Source organism: Andrographis paniculata, unplaced genomic scaffold (assembly GCF_009805555.1).
Source record: "Andrographis paniculata isolate CXL003 unplaced genomic scaffold, ASM980555v1 Contig34END, whole genome shotgun sequence".
Lineage (NCBI taxonomy): Eukaryota > Viridiplantae > Streptophyta > Magnoliopsida > Lamiales > Acanthaceae > Andrographis > Andrographis paniculata.
Genome location: NW_026137567.1, coordinates 4918644 through 4935270, shown reverse-complemented (window position 1 = coordinate 4935270; position 16627 = coordinate 4918644). Strand labels below are relative to the sequence as shown.

The following is a 16627-nucleotide window of genomic DNA, read 5'->3' as shown; positions in this document are numbered from 1 at the left end:
ATTGACTTCTTTTGCGTTTGTTTCTAGGTTTTGAATCTTATTATCATTATTCATTAAAAAATAAATAAATAAATTATCAAATTAAATAATAATTAGTATTTGCTATAGTACTACACAAATTAAATTAATATTGAAATTAATTTTAAAAATTTTGGAGGATAATAACAAGTTAAATTTTTGAAATAAAATAAATATTTAATATGATATCTATATATATATATATATACATATAAGAAGAATCATAATATAGTGTGTATGTATGCATGTATGCGATTATGGGCGGATACTCTTGTCATCGATGGGTGCCATGCCATGCCAAGCCAAGCTGTCGGCTACCAAGAATTTTGGATTTTTAATTTGTTTTTTAATAGAGAATTTTGGAATATAATATACTCCTATTTTAATTAAAAAGTAAATTTAAAATTATTTTAATAATTAGTAAATATTAATCAAACATATTCATATACTATTTTTTTTTTGAAAAAAAGAATGTTTATGTACTATCTATGAATAATATAAATTTATTTCTTAAAATAATACTACCATCATCCGTCTCCAAGGGTCACATTTATCTTTTGCATCATTGTACTAGCATTAAAAATATTATTATATTTATATATTTTTTTGTACAAATGTCATTCTATTAGTATTATGAGTCACTAATTTAAGTATTTTTACAATTTTTTCTTAATTTGTAGCCGGACGAATGTGGATATACAATACATATAACATATGGTATTAACTAATTTCATGTTACAATTATTTTAGCTTTTTGCATTGATTGGCTCTTCATTCATTCTTTTTGTCATCATTCATTCAATACTCCCTCCGTGTCCCGGAATTAAGTATCTATTTGTTTTTTGCATGAAGTTTTGGAAATATTAGTATTATATTGAGATATAGTATGAATAAAGTAGAAATGACTAAAATAACCTTATTAGTATGTGTGATATAAAGGTAATGACATTTGTGTAATATATTGTAAGTTATAAGGGTATTTGTAATGTTAGGTACATAGTACAATTACTAAAAAAATGAAATGGATACTTTGTTATGAGACGGACTAAAATGAAAAAAATAGATACTTTATTATGGGACGAAGGGAGTACATCACTATTTCAATTCATCTTCATAGCTATTTCATGTAATTAAAACAAAAATTTCATATTATTATACTCCATTATTTATTATTACAATTTATTTTGACGACAAAATAATCTATATATTATGTCTAACAACTATTATTAAATATAATATCCATTATGTAAAAATAAACGAGTATGGTTGGAACAAACAGAAATAGCGATATTTTTCAATATAAAAAATAAATAAATCAATCAACAGTATATATGGCCGTGGATCGTCGTAAAAGAAATGTTTCTTTTTATGCAATTTGTTGGATGGACATATAATTAAAAAATTTATTTATAAAAATTGCAATAATTAAATAGTGGATCAATCATCACTTATCAATATTATATTGGCATTCATGCATGGTAATAATTTTGGTTCGGTTTTATTGCCAAATTAAGGACCTCACTTTTTTGGTAATTATTTGGAATCCCACAAATTGCGCAGCAAATATCATCTTACTTGATGAAATTAGGATCTTAATTATTAAATTCTACCACTTTGTCTTAGTTACCCATGGAGCTTTTAATTTGTCAAGTTTTTATCGAATCAAATATTCCTTGGAATTATGCGATTTTTTTTATTATTATTATTAAATATATACTCGTACAATAAATAAATAAATATATTCGCATATAATAAAACCAAGAAGAAGATTATGAATTTGTTTGAACGTGGCTTTGAAAAGCTTTGGTAGTTAGAAAAAAATAAAAAATTTTAAATTGGGTATATATATATATATATATTTATCTTTATAGTATTACAAACGAAAAGTGATTTCTTAACTTAATTTTAATATATATACATATATATATATATATTGTAGTAATTATAATATATAATAAACAATGCATACTTCCAAACTCTATTCCATATAGTCGTCTGTTTCTTTGAAAGAGGAGATTTTTATTTGATTGTGATTTAAAATGTAAATAAAAATAGTATTTTATAAGAATAAATAATGTATTTTTTTATTATTATTATTATCATTTCCAAACATTTAGAAAAATACTTTCAAAATGTCTCAGATCGCAAAGTTTGGATTTGATCATAATAAAGATTTGAATTGAAATAAAATTAATGAAAAAATTAATTTTAAATAACATAATCTTGAACAAAACAAATTAATGAATAATGATGGAGCCATTAAATTCTTAATCAAACAAACCCTGTTACTTATTTGTCCCATTAAAGATATAATTGGGGTGGTCTAATCAAGTGACCACACGTGTGGGATTCTCGCACGTGCAAGAAATGGCAATGATTGGACACGACACATCTGTCAAGTGGGCCACCCGCACGAGTGCGTACCTAAATCTCTCATTGGCTCCTTATCTGTCACCCCCCAATTATGCATACAACTATTTATTTATTAAATTAAAGTATATACAAAATATCATTTTTGTCGAAAGCTATTGTTAGTTATAAATATTATATAAATAAAATGTCTCAAAAATAGCCCTCTTTTAAATAAAATGTCGAAATACTAATACATGCCAAATATTATCAACGTATAGAATTAATGTAAAAGTATATATTATACAAAAACATTAAATTCAATTATTATTTTATCAAAAGAATAAAAATAAAAACAAACACAAACACAAATAAAACAAAGCCGTTAAAAGCAGCTTTCCCACTTAATTATCATTTGCTTTATTATCAATTAAAGAGTATAGGCTATTTAATTTTTTTATTTTATTGGTAATTGGTCGGAGGAACACAATAAATTGGAGGTAGGGTAACTAAGCCAATGAAAGATAATTTAAATAAAACCTAATTCTGATTTTTTTTAGCAAATAGTCTCAAAATTGAATTTGATTGTAATTTTAAATAAAAAATAATATTATTCATTTGGCATAATTTTTAATAAAAATATAATTTTTTTTTTTCTCAAAATTAAATGAACAAAATATTGTTTAAACAAAATTTCAAATTAATATCTCATTTCAAATCAAACATCAGCCAAGCCAACAAGAATTTATTTTCTTTCACTTATTTTCACTATTTATTACAATAATTTAATTTATCCAAAAAATCACATAATACTCCATCATTCCTTAACAATATATTCATTTTTTCATTTCTTACATTCCATAACAAAATATTTATTTCCTTTTTTTTTTTAGTAATTGTATTATCTACCTAATATTATAAATACCGTTTTAATTTACTATATATTACACAAATATCATTATTTTTATATTATACAATACTAATAAAGATAATTTAGTCGTTTTACTTTTATTTCTACTGCATTTCAATATAATACTAATATTTTTTAAAATTAAATACAAAAAGTAAATGAATAAATATATATGAGATGGAGGGAGAACGTTAACTTTCATTTAATATATTAGGCATATAAAAGAAAATATTCAAAAATCTATTTATATCACAAATAATTATTACAATTTAAAACTTTTATTATTTTAAAATTATCAAAGTACAACCAAACAACTAATTTTATAATAATAATAACAATAATAATAAGGGTATGGGTAATGGGTGTGAGGCTAGTCATTGGTATTGAAAGCATATTTTGTAAAGGCTGATATTCCATGCAGGCCTGTTTGGTTGGCCTTTAATTCAATGTCACCCCATTTTGGATTTTATTTATGTCCAACCCATTTATCTATAATGCTTGTATACAAATTCATCATATTATTTTTTAAAATATATCTACCACATATATATATTTACACTAGAATTCCTTCTGCCATTGTACTGTAATAATTATTTGTATGCATTATATAATTCATTTCTTCATGGTCAAAATATTTGCTACATAATTAAAATTTATCACAAGACAAACACCACCAATATTGTTATTATTCTCCGACACATATATATATTGCAAATATGTATATATTTCTTAAGATAACAATTGCCTAAATAAATAATTATGAATATAGGGCTTAAATTAATATTTTATTACCAAAAGAAAAAATAATAATAAAATAAAAATCGAAGTGTTCTAGGAAGCATAATGGTGTGGGTCTTAGGTGACAAGAAAGGTGTATTAAAAGTGAAAATGATGGTTGTAGTCTATAGACATAGAAACAGAAGCCAACTTGTTATTGTATTCATATTCTTATTAAATACTCCCTTGAATAGTCTCTCCGTCCCAAATACCGTGTCTGTTACACTGTAGACATGATATTTTAGAAGGGATGTAATTAGTAAATAATTAAGAATATATTAGTAAAAATAATTATCTTATAATATAAATAATTATAAATTAAGATTAAGATAACTAATTAGTTTAATTAAAATTTTTAAAAAATAAAATTTAAAAATTTAAAATGAAATTAAAGTGTGTAATCATTTTCCAAAAAAGAATGTGACATAAAATGTGGGACCGACAGAAACGGCAATATGGACATGGTATTTGGGACGGAGGGAGTAGTATTAATATTACTATATATATTACACTTGATTTGTTAAATTTTTGCACTTGATTTAATAAAAAAATGTGTAAGTTGTTTTGGGACAGAGTGAATAATTGACGTAATAAATTTAATAATTGATTGAATATTTAAATCTGTGTTAAAATAATGTAGTACTTCTTTCTTTCGTTCCATATATCTATCTATCTGTTTATTTTTTGCACGAAATTTTAAAAATATTAGTATTATATTGGAATATAGTATTATATTATATGATATAAAAATAATAACATTTGTCTAATATATGATAAATTAGAAGGGTATTTATAATGTTAGGTAGACAGTACAGTTACTAAAAGAAAATGGATACTTTGTTACAAAACAAACCAAAATTAAAAAAATAGATATATTGTTAAATGATGGAGAAAATATATGTTTTGTCTTACTTATTTGAATTGAATATATATGTAGAATGTACTACTCTTTTATATACTTACGTAAACAAGAAGAGAAGGTATATAAAGAGAGTAACGATTTCTAATCAAATATCTTTTCTGTCTTTGTTTTTGGGCTGTGTTTTTCAACTTTTTCTCTTTTTTTTTTTTATTAATAATATGAAAATTCGCAGCCACTATTTTTTGGATAATTTTGAGGAAATCTCCAATCAAATTTAGTTGTTTGCAAATTAGGTTCGACAAAATAAATTAATAAACGTCTGTTATTCCAATGACTATTTACAATAGATAATTCAATGGTAACATTGAAGGGTAAAAGAGACCTTTCACGAGTAGAATGGTACAAATTCTGTGTTTATATGATATAAAATATATATATATAAAATTAGAAATATAATATAAATGAAAAAGTGGCAAAAATTATAAAATAAAATGCAAAATTGCAACTATGGTTTTCTGATCATACTTGCAGCTAAGTAGTGACAAAATAAAATTCAAAAATATACGGCAATACATGTCTGATTTTGAAATAAATTATGTATAATCTCTCCCTTTTTATATTTCTTTTTTTAAGGGGCAGGCAACGTACAGTAGATATATATTTTTATAATAAAATAATTGATAAATATGATACTTTTAAGTAAAGAGTAAATACTAAAAATTTTGAATGAGTATAATGAATAAATAATTAAGAATGTATTAGTAAAAATAATTACCGTATAATAAAAATAATTTTAGATTAAAATTAAGATAATTAATTAATATAATTAAAATTTAAAAAATTAAATTGAGATTAAAGTGTATAATTCTTCCACAAAAGTCAATAGTTTAATATTTTCTCCATTTCAATTAATTTGTCTACTTTAGCTAAGTACGTAGTTTTAGGTATTATGTAATTAGTAAGTAATTAAGAAGTGTATTACTAAAAATAATTCTAGATTAAGATTAAAATGACTAAATATTTTAGTTAAAATAAAAAAAATTATAAATTATAAATTTTAAAATATGATTAAAGTGTTTAAATTTATTTAAAAAAAAAGGATAAATTATATATGACATGTAAAAGAAATAGACAAATTATGTAGAACTGGGAGAGTATAAAAATTATATTCCCTCTGTCCCATAAATAAATATTCATTTGCTTTTTGCATGTAATTTTAGAAATATTAGTATTATATTGCGATATAGTAGGAATAAAATAGAAATGACTAAAATAATCTTATCAAGAGTGTGTTTGTTTGGGGGATTGGATTAGATTTCCACTATTCATCCCATTTTTTAACCCCAAAAATATCAAATCAAACACGTATTTTTCATTTTTTATATTATACTAAAAATCAATTTTACATTCAAAATATCACATCAACACCTATTTATATCACATCATACAACTATTCAAATTCAAAATTTTTACTATTCAAATCCCAACTCAAAATCCAAACCCCCAAACAAACACACGCTAGTATATGCGATATAAAGGTAATGACATTTGTGTAATATATTGTAAGTTGTAAGGGTATTTGTAATGTTAGGTAGATAGAACAGTTACTAAAAAAAATGAATACTTTGTTATGAGACATACTAAAATGAAAAAATGGATACTTTGTTATGAGACGGAGAGAATACTATTTCTTTATAAGTATATTTTATGCAAAGATATACTCCCTCCGTCCACACACAAAGTAAACGTTTACTTTTGGTGGGGTGCTTAAGAAATAATAGTATTTTAATTATAGTGGATAGTTAAAAGTAGTGTAATGACATTTTTGCCTTTGTTTTTTCGTGTAAAAGTAGTGATATGATATTAAGTAAGCGTATTTTTGAAAAAAAGTGAAGTATTTAATAAAATGTTTACTTTGTAATTGAACGTCCCAAAATAAAAATATGGAATATATTTTTCCTAATATTATAAAAAAACGTGTCAAAAAAAATATATTAAGTAGACACAGTTAGTAATATCTAGAGCCTAACAGATAACCAAACACATTCTAAATTTCAAATTTTAGGTTTTTATATGTAGGTTAATAAATTGAAGACACTTTTTTGTTCTATTTTACAATAGAAACAACATATGCTTGTCTCTGCTCTAACCTCCACACGTTAACGGTAGCCTGGGACAAGCCAGCTTTGTTTTCTCTATGTTTTACTAGTATTATTTTTATCTGGGGTTTTTTTAAAAAAAAAAATTAAAATTAATAATATTAGTTCGGGACAATATTTTTATAAAAATACATTTTTTAAAAAAATATATAGATATATATATACGATTTCAAAATATTATTAATTTCAAACTATAACTAAATAAACCTTTGATTCTTTTGATATTTTTAAAAAATAATATTTTCTATGTCAAGTAAAAATATACTTATTTTATTCTATTTATTCACATAAAATATTTATATTTTTTCGTCTATTTTACATAATTTATTTTTTTAAAAAAATATGATTATATATTTTAAGTAATTTTTATAATTTTTAATTTTAATTAAATTATTTAATTATTTTAATCATAATTTATTTTTATTTTTATTATATAATAATTATTTATACTGATATACTTATTAATTATATTTTATATAAATTCTCGTATCTACGGTAATATGGACAATTTATCTCAAACACAAAGATTTTTACCTGTTTACGAAAATTGTGCTCATGTCATACGTATTTAGGGTTTGTTTGTTCGGGGGTTTGAATTTTGAATTGAGATTTGAATAACTGTATTACGTGATAAACATGTGTTAATGTTATGCTTTGAATGTAAAATTGATTTTTAGTATAATATAAAAAATAAAAGATAAGTGTTTAATTTAATATTTTTGGGAAAAAAAAAAAAGGATGAATAGTGTATTTAAAATAAAATACTCTTTTAAATCTATATCTACTTATTTTTCTATCCTATTACACATATGAACTCCACTTATGTTTTATATTCATTCCACCTTAATAAAAATTATACTCCATTACTAATCTTATAAAATTTTAATTTATCATTAAATAATATATTAAAATATTATTGTTTTTAATAATTTGGAACATAATTTTATAAGATAGAGAAAGGAGTACAAATTTAAATTAAAAAATATATATTATTATATATTTCCTCCAAAAGTAATTTTTCAATTTATCATTTTAATTTGTTCAAATCAAAATTTTTATTTTTTATCTTTTAGAAAAATTAATTTTTATATAAATATTAATATACTTTTACTTTTACTTTTTTCCATCAGTTTTATTTTAATATCAAGAGTAAAATAGACGATATATCATTTTATTACATAATATATCTATAAAATACTAATTTAGTTTAATTTGTAAGCAAAAATTAAATAAAAAACCTTTTTTTAGACTGAGAAAGTAATATTTCACATAAAAAATAAATAAATATTTATAGTTGATAAATAATAATAATAAATAAAAATATATCTATGAAGAATTCTGTACTAGATATTCGATAGGAATGGAAATTTACGCCTCCACTTTTTCTTGCTTCCTATAGTTTTCTACTTTTATTTCACCAAAAAAGAAAGCATTCAGACTATTACCTTACCATTTTACGTCTAAACACAACAAATTATTACAAATAAATAAAAACAATTATTATTTTTAAGAAAAAAAAAGAAAAAAGAAAAAAGAGAAGACTTGGTTTTCACGTGGTGAAAGAGATGTTGTAGCAAACACATTATGTATACAAAATCTGCGACTAATCTTCCTACACTGATTTCGTTTAGTCCTTTCGTTAGAATAACTAATTTATTTATCCTTTTTTTTATTTTTTTTTTCATAGGATAATTTTAGGGTGTTCAATTCAATAATTTATTTATTTATTTAAAAATAAAAGTAGTGGACAGAAGCTTTACCCTATAAAAGCAGGTGCTGTGCTGTGTTCTTCTTCTCTTCATCAATCACTTATTACTACTTAGTTACCTTCGGTCGTCTTCCTTTCCAAATAACTTATACTACATTAATGTCGCAGAACAAAATCCCTGAATCTGTTCTGTAGCGGTTATCGATCAGATTCGTGTGGCGGTAGTTGTCGAGGAAATATCATGTCTGATTCCGGCATGGAGTTGGCCGTCACCCTCGGATTGACGGCGATGATCTCTGTACTGATTTTTGTAATCCGGCGCCGGAGAAAAAACCGCCGGCCGAATCTTCCGCCGGGCAGCATGGGATGGCCTTTCCTCGGCGAGACAATCGCCTACCTCAAGCCTTATCCAGCCACCACTGTCGGAGAATTCATGGAGCGCCACATTTCGAGGTGGTTAAGGTCGATTGAGTTTTAGGTCTGAGGATGACGATTAGGTCTGAAAATTTGGGCGTTTTTTTTTTTTTCTTTGTGGTTTTTTAGGTATGGGAAAATCTACAGGTCGCATTTGTTTGGGGAACCGACAATAGTGTCCGCCGACGCAGGGCTGAATCGATTCATTCTACAGAACGAAGGGAAGCTGTTCGAGTGCAGCTATCCTCGGAGCATCGGAGGGATCCTCGGAAAGTGGTCGATGCTCGTTCTGGTCGGAGAAATGCACAGAGATATGAGGATCATTTCTCTCAACTTCCTCAGCAATGCTCGCCTCAAAACTCATCTTCTCCGCGAGGTCGAGAAGCACACCTTGCTCGTGCTCTCCTCATGGCAGGACAATTCCCTAATCCGCGCGCAGGACGAGGCGAAAAAGGTAGGAAAAATCGAATTTAGAAATTAACCAACTCATTGTCTGAAAACGATGATGTCTGTATCTGTGTCTGTCTGTCTGTGAAGTTCACCTTCAACTTAATGGCGGAGCACATAATGAGCCTCGAGCCAGGAAAGCCGGAGACGGAGCAGCTGAAGAAAGAGTACATTACATTCATGAAAGGAGTGGTTTCTGCTCCATTGAATTTCCCCGGCACGGCCTACAGGAAGGCTCTGCAGGTAATAACAGTAACAGTAATTATTTTTACCAGGTTTGGCTATGTCCGAAACTGGATGATTGAGGTGTAACTGGTTGCAGTCCCGATCGACGATCCTGAAATTCATCGAGCGGAAAATGGAGGAAAGGATGAGACAAGGTCGGGAGGACGACAAGGATCTTTTGGGATGGGTGCTGAAGAATTCCAACTTATCGAAAGAACAGATTCTGGACCTGGTTTTGAGCCTTCTGTTCGCCGGACACGAAACCTCGTCGGTCGCCATAGCCCTCGCCATTTACTTTCTGCAGAGCTGTCCCACTGCAGTTCAGCAATTACGGGTATGCCAGCCTGACCTAATTTGATTTAATCGATGATTAATCTAATCTGCAATCATGACAACACTGTTCCATTTAATTATTAGTACATGCTTAAATTAATGTTGATTAATTTAGGAAGAACACTGGGAGATTGCCAGAGCAAAAAGGGGTTCAGGGGAAGACGATGATGCAACAGAATTGAGCTGGGAAGACTACAAGAAAATGGACTTCACACAGTGTGTAAGCTAAGCTAAGCTAAGCTAGGCTAGCTCCCGAATTCTCCACCTTTTTCAATTTATTTATTTATTAATATATTATCCGATCCATTAATCAGGTAATAAGCGAGACTTTAAGGCTTGGCAACGTTGTAAGATTTCTCCACAGAAAAGCCCTCAAAGATGTTAGGTACAAAGGTAGTAATAATCTGATCCATTCATTCATTAAATCAAATTAAATACTACTACTTATAATTAATTAATGGGTATATTGTATTATTATGTATGTACAATTAAGGATATGACATTCCACGTGGGTGGAAAGTGTTGCCAGTGATAGCAGCAGTGCATTTAGATGCATCACTTTTTGACCAGCCATGGCACTTCAATCCATGGCGATGGCAGCAGCAGCAGCAGCAGCAGCAGGTTAGTCATGCTTCTTCCTTCTTCATAAACTGCCAGATTTCAGCTTTTTCCACTATTCCATTTCTTTATTACTACTTTTTATTTAACCTTACTTTGCCTTTTCTTTCCTCCTCCACATTTACCAAACACACTAATAATAATAATAATCATAATAATAATACAACAAACAACATCTTTCACTTTGTCTTTATTAGGTCTTAAAGACACGACCATATACTTAACATAAAAATAAATATGTGTCAGTTTGTGCGTGTTTCCAACTAACAATCTTAATTTACGTATAATTAACTAACTGGGTACGTTTTTCTAATAAAAATAAAATTCGATTTTTAATTAATTTGGGACTTTGATCATATCCCTATATTTATTTATTTATTTAAGTAGATATGGGAGTGTGAGCTGAGCTGGATTTAGTATATTGACTTCTATTCTTGAACTGGGTCGGCCCTTCCCATGCATTATGTAATGTTGGGTTGGGTTTGGGTTGGGTGGGGGTGTGGGTGGTCTACCCCCCACCCCACCCCTAGCCTGACCAGCCTGGATTGCCTAATACCAAGACGACACATGTCCCTAAGGTGCATGCTCTAACCAATAATTAATGACTTCATATTATAAAGAGGGAAGGGAGGGGAGAATCCTATATATATATATATATATATATATTATAGGTGCAAGATTAATCATGCAAATTGGTTGACCCTCATCATTTAGTATGTAGTGTAGCCACATTTCATTGATTTCCTGCAAGATTCTTAGCCCATCATTACCCTTCATTTTATTTAGCTTAAAGGATATTTAACTTTAATGCTTCTCTCAAAAACAATTCTGGCTGGCCTACTACAAGAATTTAGGGTTTCTTTGGTTTTTATTTCAATTTTAGTTTAAATAGTTTTTTATATTATTTGTTAAAAAAATATTTTATTTTTTATTTTTATTGAAAACAATTCAAACTGAATAGTAGTGATATTAATTTCAAATGCAAACTAAAGACAATCATACGGTGTGTTTCTTTAACACATTTTTTTTTAAAAAATTATTATTTTAATTATATGTTTTTTTTAAAACAAAAATACAATTTTATTTATTTATTTTTTTTTATGAAACATCCCATCAAATGAAACCATTTATATATATATATATAATACTGTACCATTTTCAAATGTAGGTGTTCTTTAGTGCAACCAACCGTGAAAATTGAACCCTTTTGAATGAATGCATCATGTCGTCAATTGGTACAACCATTCTAATGGTTGTATCATTTATGTATCAATGGATGTTTCTATCAATGTACCTTTTAGTTTATAATAACCCCATACTAAAAATGAGTTATAATTTTTGGAAAGTTTTTCATTTAACTTGAGTTAATTGAATATCACATTATTTATATATACAATATGAATGTCAGTTATTCTTGAACTCCCTAACAAATTTTAGCCCGTAAAAAGAGTCGGGTATACATAAACTTTTACTCACTTGTCGTAGTTCGATAGTTTTTACATGACAACATTCAATACGGACATATCATGTAAAATCAGCTATCGCTACATTGTGTGTTTGACTATCAGCGTGTTTGTATCGTATTTATTTGATATAATTGTTTTGAATGTAGAATTATATTTTAAAGTAATATTTTGAATAAAATACTAATAAATTGGATGGTATACTTTCTACAAGAAATGTTAGATATATAAATACAAAAAACAAACTTGAAATGATTGTTAAACACAATCATATTTGTGAGTTTTTGAATGAATAATAATTTTTTCAAAAAATAATATTCTGTTTTATACACTTTGACGAGGTGATAGATAAATGGTTTGTGGAATAATTTTAAACATTTTCAACATTTTGAATGAAAGGAATATGAAACACATACTAATAAAAGATTTTTGTAATATGCATGTGGACAGGATAAAATAATCATTTTAATATCAACCAAAATAAAAACTGGGGACAATATATGGGTTATGTTTATTGGATTCTACAAAATTTCTTGCACTTTGAAGCACTCTTTATTTAAATTTCTCTTTCAATTCCAAAATGGTCTTTATATATAAAATTCTCTTTCAATATTTTTTATTAGTTCATATACAATCTTATATATCTACCTCTTTTAAATAAATAAATGTATGTGTGTTTCTTTTGATAGGTTTTGAAAAATTTTGGTTTGAGTTTGGTATTAAAATAATGTATGATGAGATGTTTTGTGGCACAAAATAAATGTATTTTTTTCGAGAAATGCAGAATTCAAATAGTAGAAATTTGGAGTTTTGGTGTTAAAGAAACATATAAGTACTATTTTTTTTTATGTTTAAAAAAATATTTTAGAATGTTCACGCAATTTTCGTGTAATTATAAAGTCATTTTATATGAAATTAGGCTTTACAAGAAATAAAGAGAAAATAGTTTAAGATTTTATCAAAATCATACTATCTAAAAATTATAATAAAAGTTAAACAAACAAAAAATATATTTAGTAATCAATTTAAATTAACGTTAAATCTCATATATAAATTAATCCAAATAATCCGTAGCGTCGAATTTGATGGAGAGGAGGATTAAATCTGAGGCGTTGGTTTAAGTTTATCCTGGGTTAATGTAGTCCGTCGGATGAAGGTAGTAATAAAGGGACAGGATGAGTGGAGTAGAGTCGGGGAAGAACTAGAAAAGGCATACTTACCCGTGCGTGTGGTGGGTTTGATGATTAAAGTCGCCCATGTGGGATTGTGGGGCTGCACGTGCACGTGCACGTGCACGGCTGCTTTCAGTGGTCATGATATCATCCATTCATGAAAAATACTAGTTACTGGTATCTGTTTTCGTGGTTTTTTGGAGCCACTAAAATTGGAAATCAAATTAAAAGAAAAATTCATAAAGGATTTGGAAATGGAATACCCTGCAGGAACGGAACAAGCTAGGAATTTAGACTAGTGACAGGTGGCTTTAATTAATTAATTAAATAATTGCAGGGTAATAGAAGCGGCGGCGGTGGCGCAAATATAATTAACGGCGGCGGGTGGTTCATGCCGTTCGGCGGTGGGCCGCGCCTGTGCGCCGGTTCGGAGCTGGCTAAGCTCGAGATGGCTCTGTTTATACACCACCTGGTGCTCCGGTTCGACTGGGCCGCGGCCGAGCCGGACCGGGCTTTCGCATTCCCGTTCGTGGATTTTCCCGGCGGGCTGCCGATCGCCGTCCGGCGGAGGGGGATCGGAAACATACATGGGCTATAGCTGATGATATATATATATATATATAATGAAGACAAGTGATGGGGCCGGCGATGGGGAGAGGGAATAAAATGGCAGATTTTGTATGTCTGAAAGTGATCGAGGTTTTTTATTGTTTTTATTTTTATTTTTATTTTTTTGGGATGGGGTTGGGGGGCCTTGGATTATTCAACGGTTGTTTTGGCCTCACCCTCACATGAGGAATTATTATTGGATGTAAAGATCATCGATTGATGTTTTTAGGCAAGTTATTAGGACCACTTTTATATATATATATGTGAAGAAAAAAGAAAAGAGGAAGGGGAGGTAGAAGATGATGATGATGATGAAGAAGAATTGTTGCATTGTATATGTATTTGTATGTGTACATTAATATTAATATTAATATTAATATTTGTATCCATTATTCCCTGCAAATGCAATTGATCATTTACGTCGTCTTCTTTCTCTTTCCAAATTTCATTCATAAATGCGCTGTCTAAGTAATCATTTCGTTGATTTGTGACGTTACACACAACATATCTATGTATATCTATCTATATATATATATACATACGAGTGCTTCATAATATCTATTTTTTTGTGTATGTTCCCAGGGTGAACATTCGAATTTTCAGTTCAGATTTTGTTAAATCCAAACTGATTTTAAAAATTCGAAATTTTTTAAAAAATTAATTCGAATCGAATCAAAATTTAAAAATTCGTAATTCGAATTAAATAATTCGGACTAAACTGAAAAATTCGAAATTATAAATATTATTATTATTTTTTTTTTAATTTTTAAATTTCTTTTATATTTTATTATTATTTTATAATATTAAATATATATAATCTATAAAAATTAAATATATTAAAATATAATTAATAAATTTGAGTTTTTTAAATTAAAATATAATATTTTCTAATAAAATATTAAATATGTATAATAAAAAAATATATTAAAATATTATATTTCATATTTTGGATTAATTCGGATTTTAAGTATACCGATTCGAAAATTCAAAATTTGTTAAAAATTCAATTCAATTCAATCTGAAAATTCGAACATAATTTTAAATTTCAATCTAATTCGAATTGAATTTTCGAATTTAAGATATTTTGCCCACCCTTATATATCTCTATCTATTTAAGCTAAGGCCCACTGGGAAAACTTCTTCATGCTGCCCAATTCCATTTATATATAATATATATATACTCCATTTAATATGTGAAAGTTGAGATAAGAGAGGAGAAGACTTTTTATACAGAGAAGAGAATAATAATAATAATAATAATAATAATAATAATGGATTAATGTGGGACTGGATGGATCGGTTACCCTATGCATCATCCTCATCCAAAGTCGAATCCAGAGATGTTTATATACAGACATAAAAAAAATATATATATATTTATAACATAATTTTATCCCTAAAATTTATGTAACTAATATAATTTTTTATTCCTAATTTTGTATCTAATATTATTAATAATAAAAAGAATAGATTTAGAAACTAAAAAAATCTTATTATAAAATTGATATTTTTTTTTACTATATATATATATATATGTGTGTGTGTGTGTGTGTGTGTGTGTGTGGGGTGTGTGTAGACTGTAGCAACAACACAGCAGTCAGTAGGTAGTGAGGTAGCAAGCCAATAATTTAATTTCCCACTAGGACTATGAAGCATGCAGTTGCAGAATTGAAGCCGTTTACTTCCATTGTAGCCTCATGGCGTAGTATAATCTATAATGGAGTACAATTGTAAACTTGATTGATTGCATATAATAATAATAATAATAATAATATTTACTAGTACTCACTATTATTATTCAATCCGTTGACTAGTTGCCAAAAAATCACAGGTCAGATTTGCCATTTCATTCAAATTATAATGTTGACTTCACTGCAACACTAACACTAACAGTAGCCTGCCCTGAAATAGTTACCTACGTACCTACCTTCGTATAATTAATCAAATCAAATTCTCCACTTTAACGTACGACCATTAATGACCAACAAGTTGTCGCATTACATAATACAATTATTTTTGGTGTGGTATTTAAAAATAATAATATTTTAATTATAGTAGGTAGTTAAAAGTAATGTAATGATATTTTTGTCTTTTTTTTTTTTTACGTAAAAATAATGATACGATGTAAAGTATAAGTATTTATAGAAAAAATAAAGTATTAGATAAAATGTTTACTTTGTTATTGGACGTCTCAACATAAAAATATATATATTTTCTAACTTGACGGAGGAAATATATTACTGTAAATACGAAAATTTAATTAAATTATAATTATTAAATAATTTTAAAATATATTAGTAAAAATAATTATTATATAATTAAAAAATATATTAATAAAATAATTATTGTATAATAAAAAAATCTTCAAACTTTTTTTTGATTGAATATTTGTTTCTATGTTTGGATGGTTGCATTGTGCATTCATTACATATAAGTTTGTGTTTCTATTTTTCAAGATTATGAAATAAAAATATATTTCAATTCAAATTATTATTATTATTATTATTATTATACTTAAGACTATGAAAGCAGGCGAAGCAGTCCCTCATAATATATTGGAACA

General features: G+C 27.2%; 1 protein-coding gene across 1 annotated transcript; it reads left to right on the top strand.

Moving 5' to 3' along the window:
* The first annotated feature begins 8867 nt into the window (after positions 1-8867).
* LOC127248819 (cholesterol 22-monohydroxylase CYP90B51) lies at positions 8868-14405 on the top strand. The gene is made up of 8 exons (XM_051271361.1): positions 8868-9236; positions 9327-9651; positions 9735-9887; positions 9967-10203; positions 10318-10422; positions 10517-10595; positions 10696-10823; positions 13793-14405. Exons 1-8 carry the CDS (start codon positions 9025-9027, stop codon positions 14051-14053), a joined length of 1500 nt encoding a protein of 499 aa, XP_051127318.1. The 5' UTR covers positions 8868-9024; the 3' UTR covers positions 14054-14405.
* The last annotated feature ends 2222 nt before the right edge of the window (positions 14406-16627 follow it).

Coding starts and splice junctions, on each gene's coding strand:
- LOC127248819 (XM_051271361.1), top strand. CDS start 9,025: ATGTCTGATTCCGGCATGGAGTTGGCCGTCACCCTCGGATTGACGGCG. Junction 9,237..9,326: donor ATGGAGCGCCACATTTCGAG/GTGGTTAAGGTC, acceptor GTGGTTTTTTAG/GTATGGGAAAATCTACAGGT. Junction 9,652..9,734: donor CGCAGGACGAGGCGAAAAAG/GTAGGAAAAATC, acceptor CTGTCTGTGAAG/TTCACCTTCAACTTAATGGC.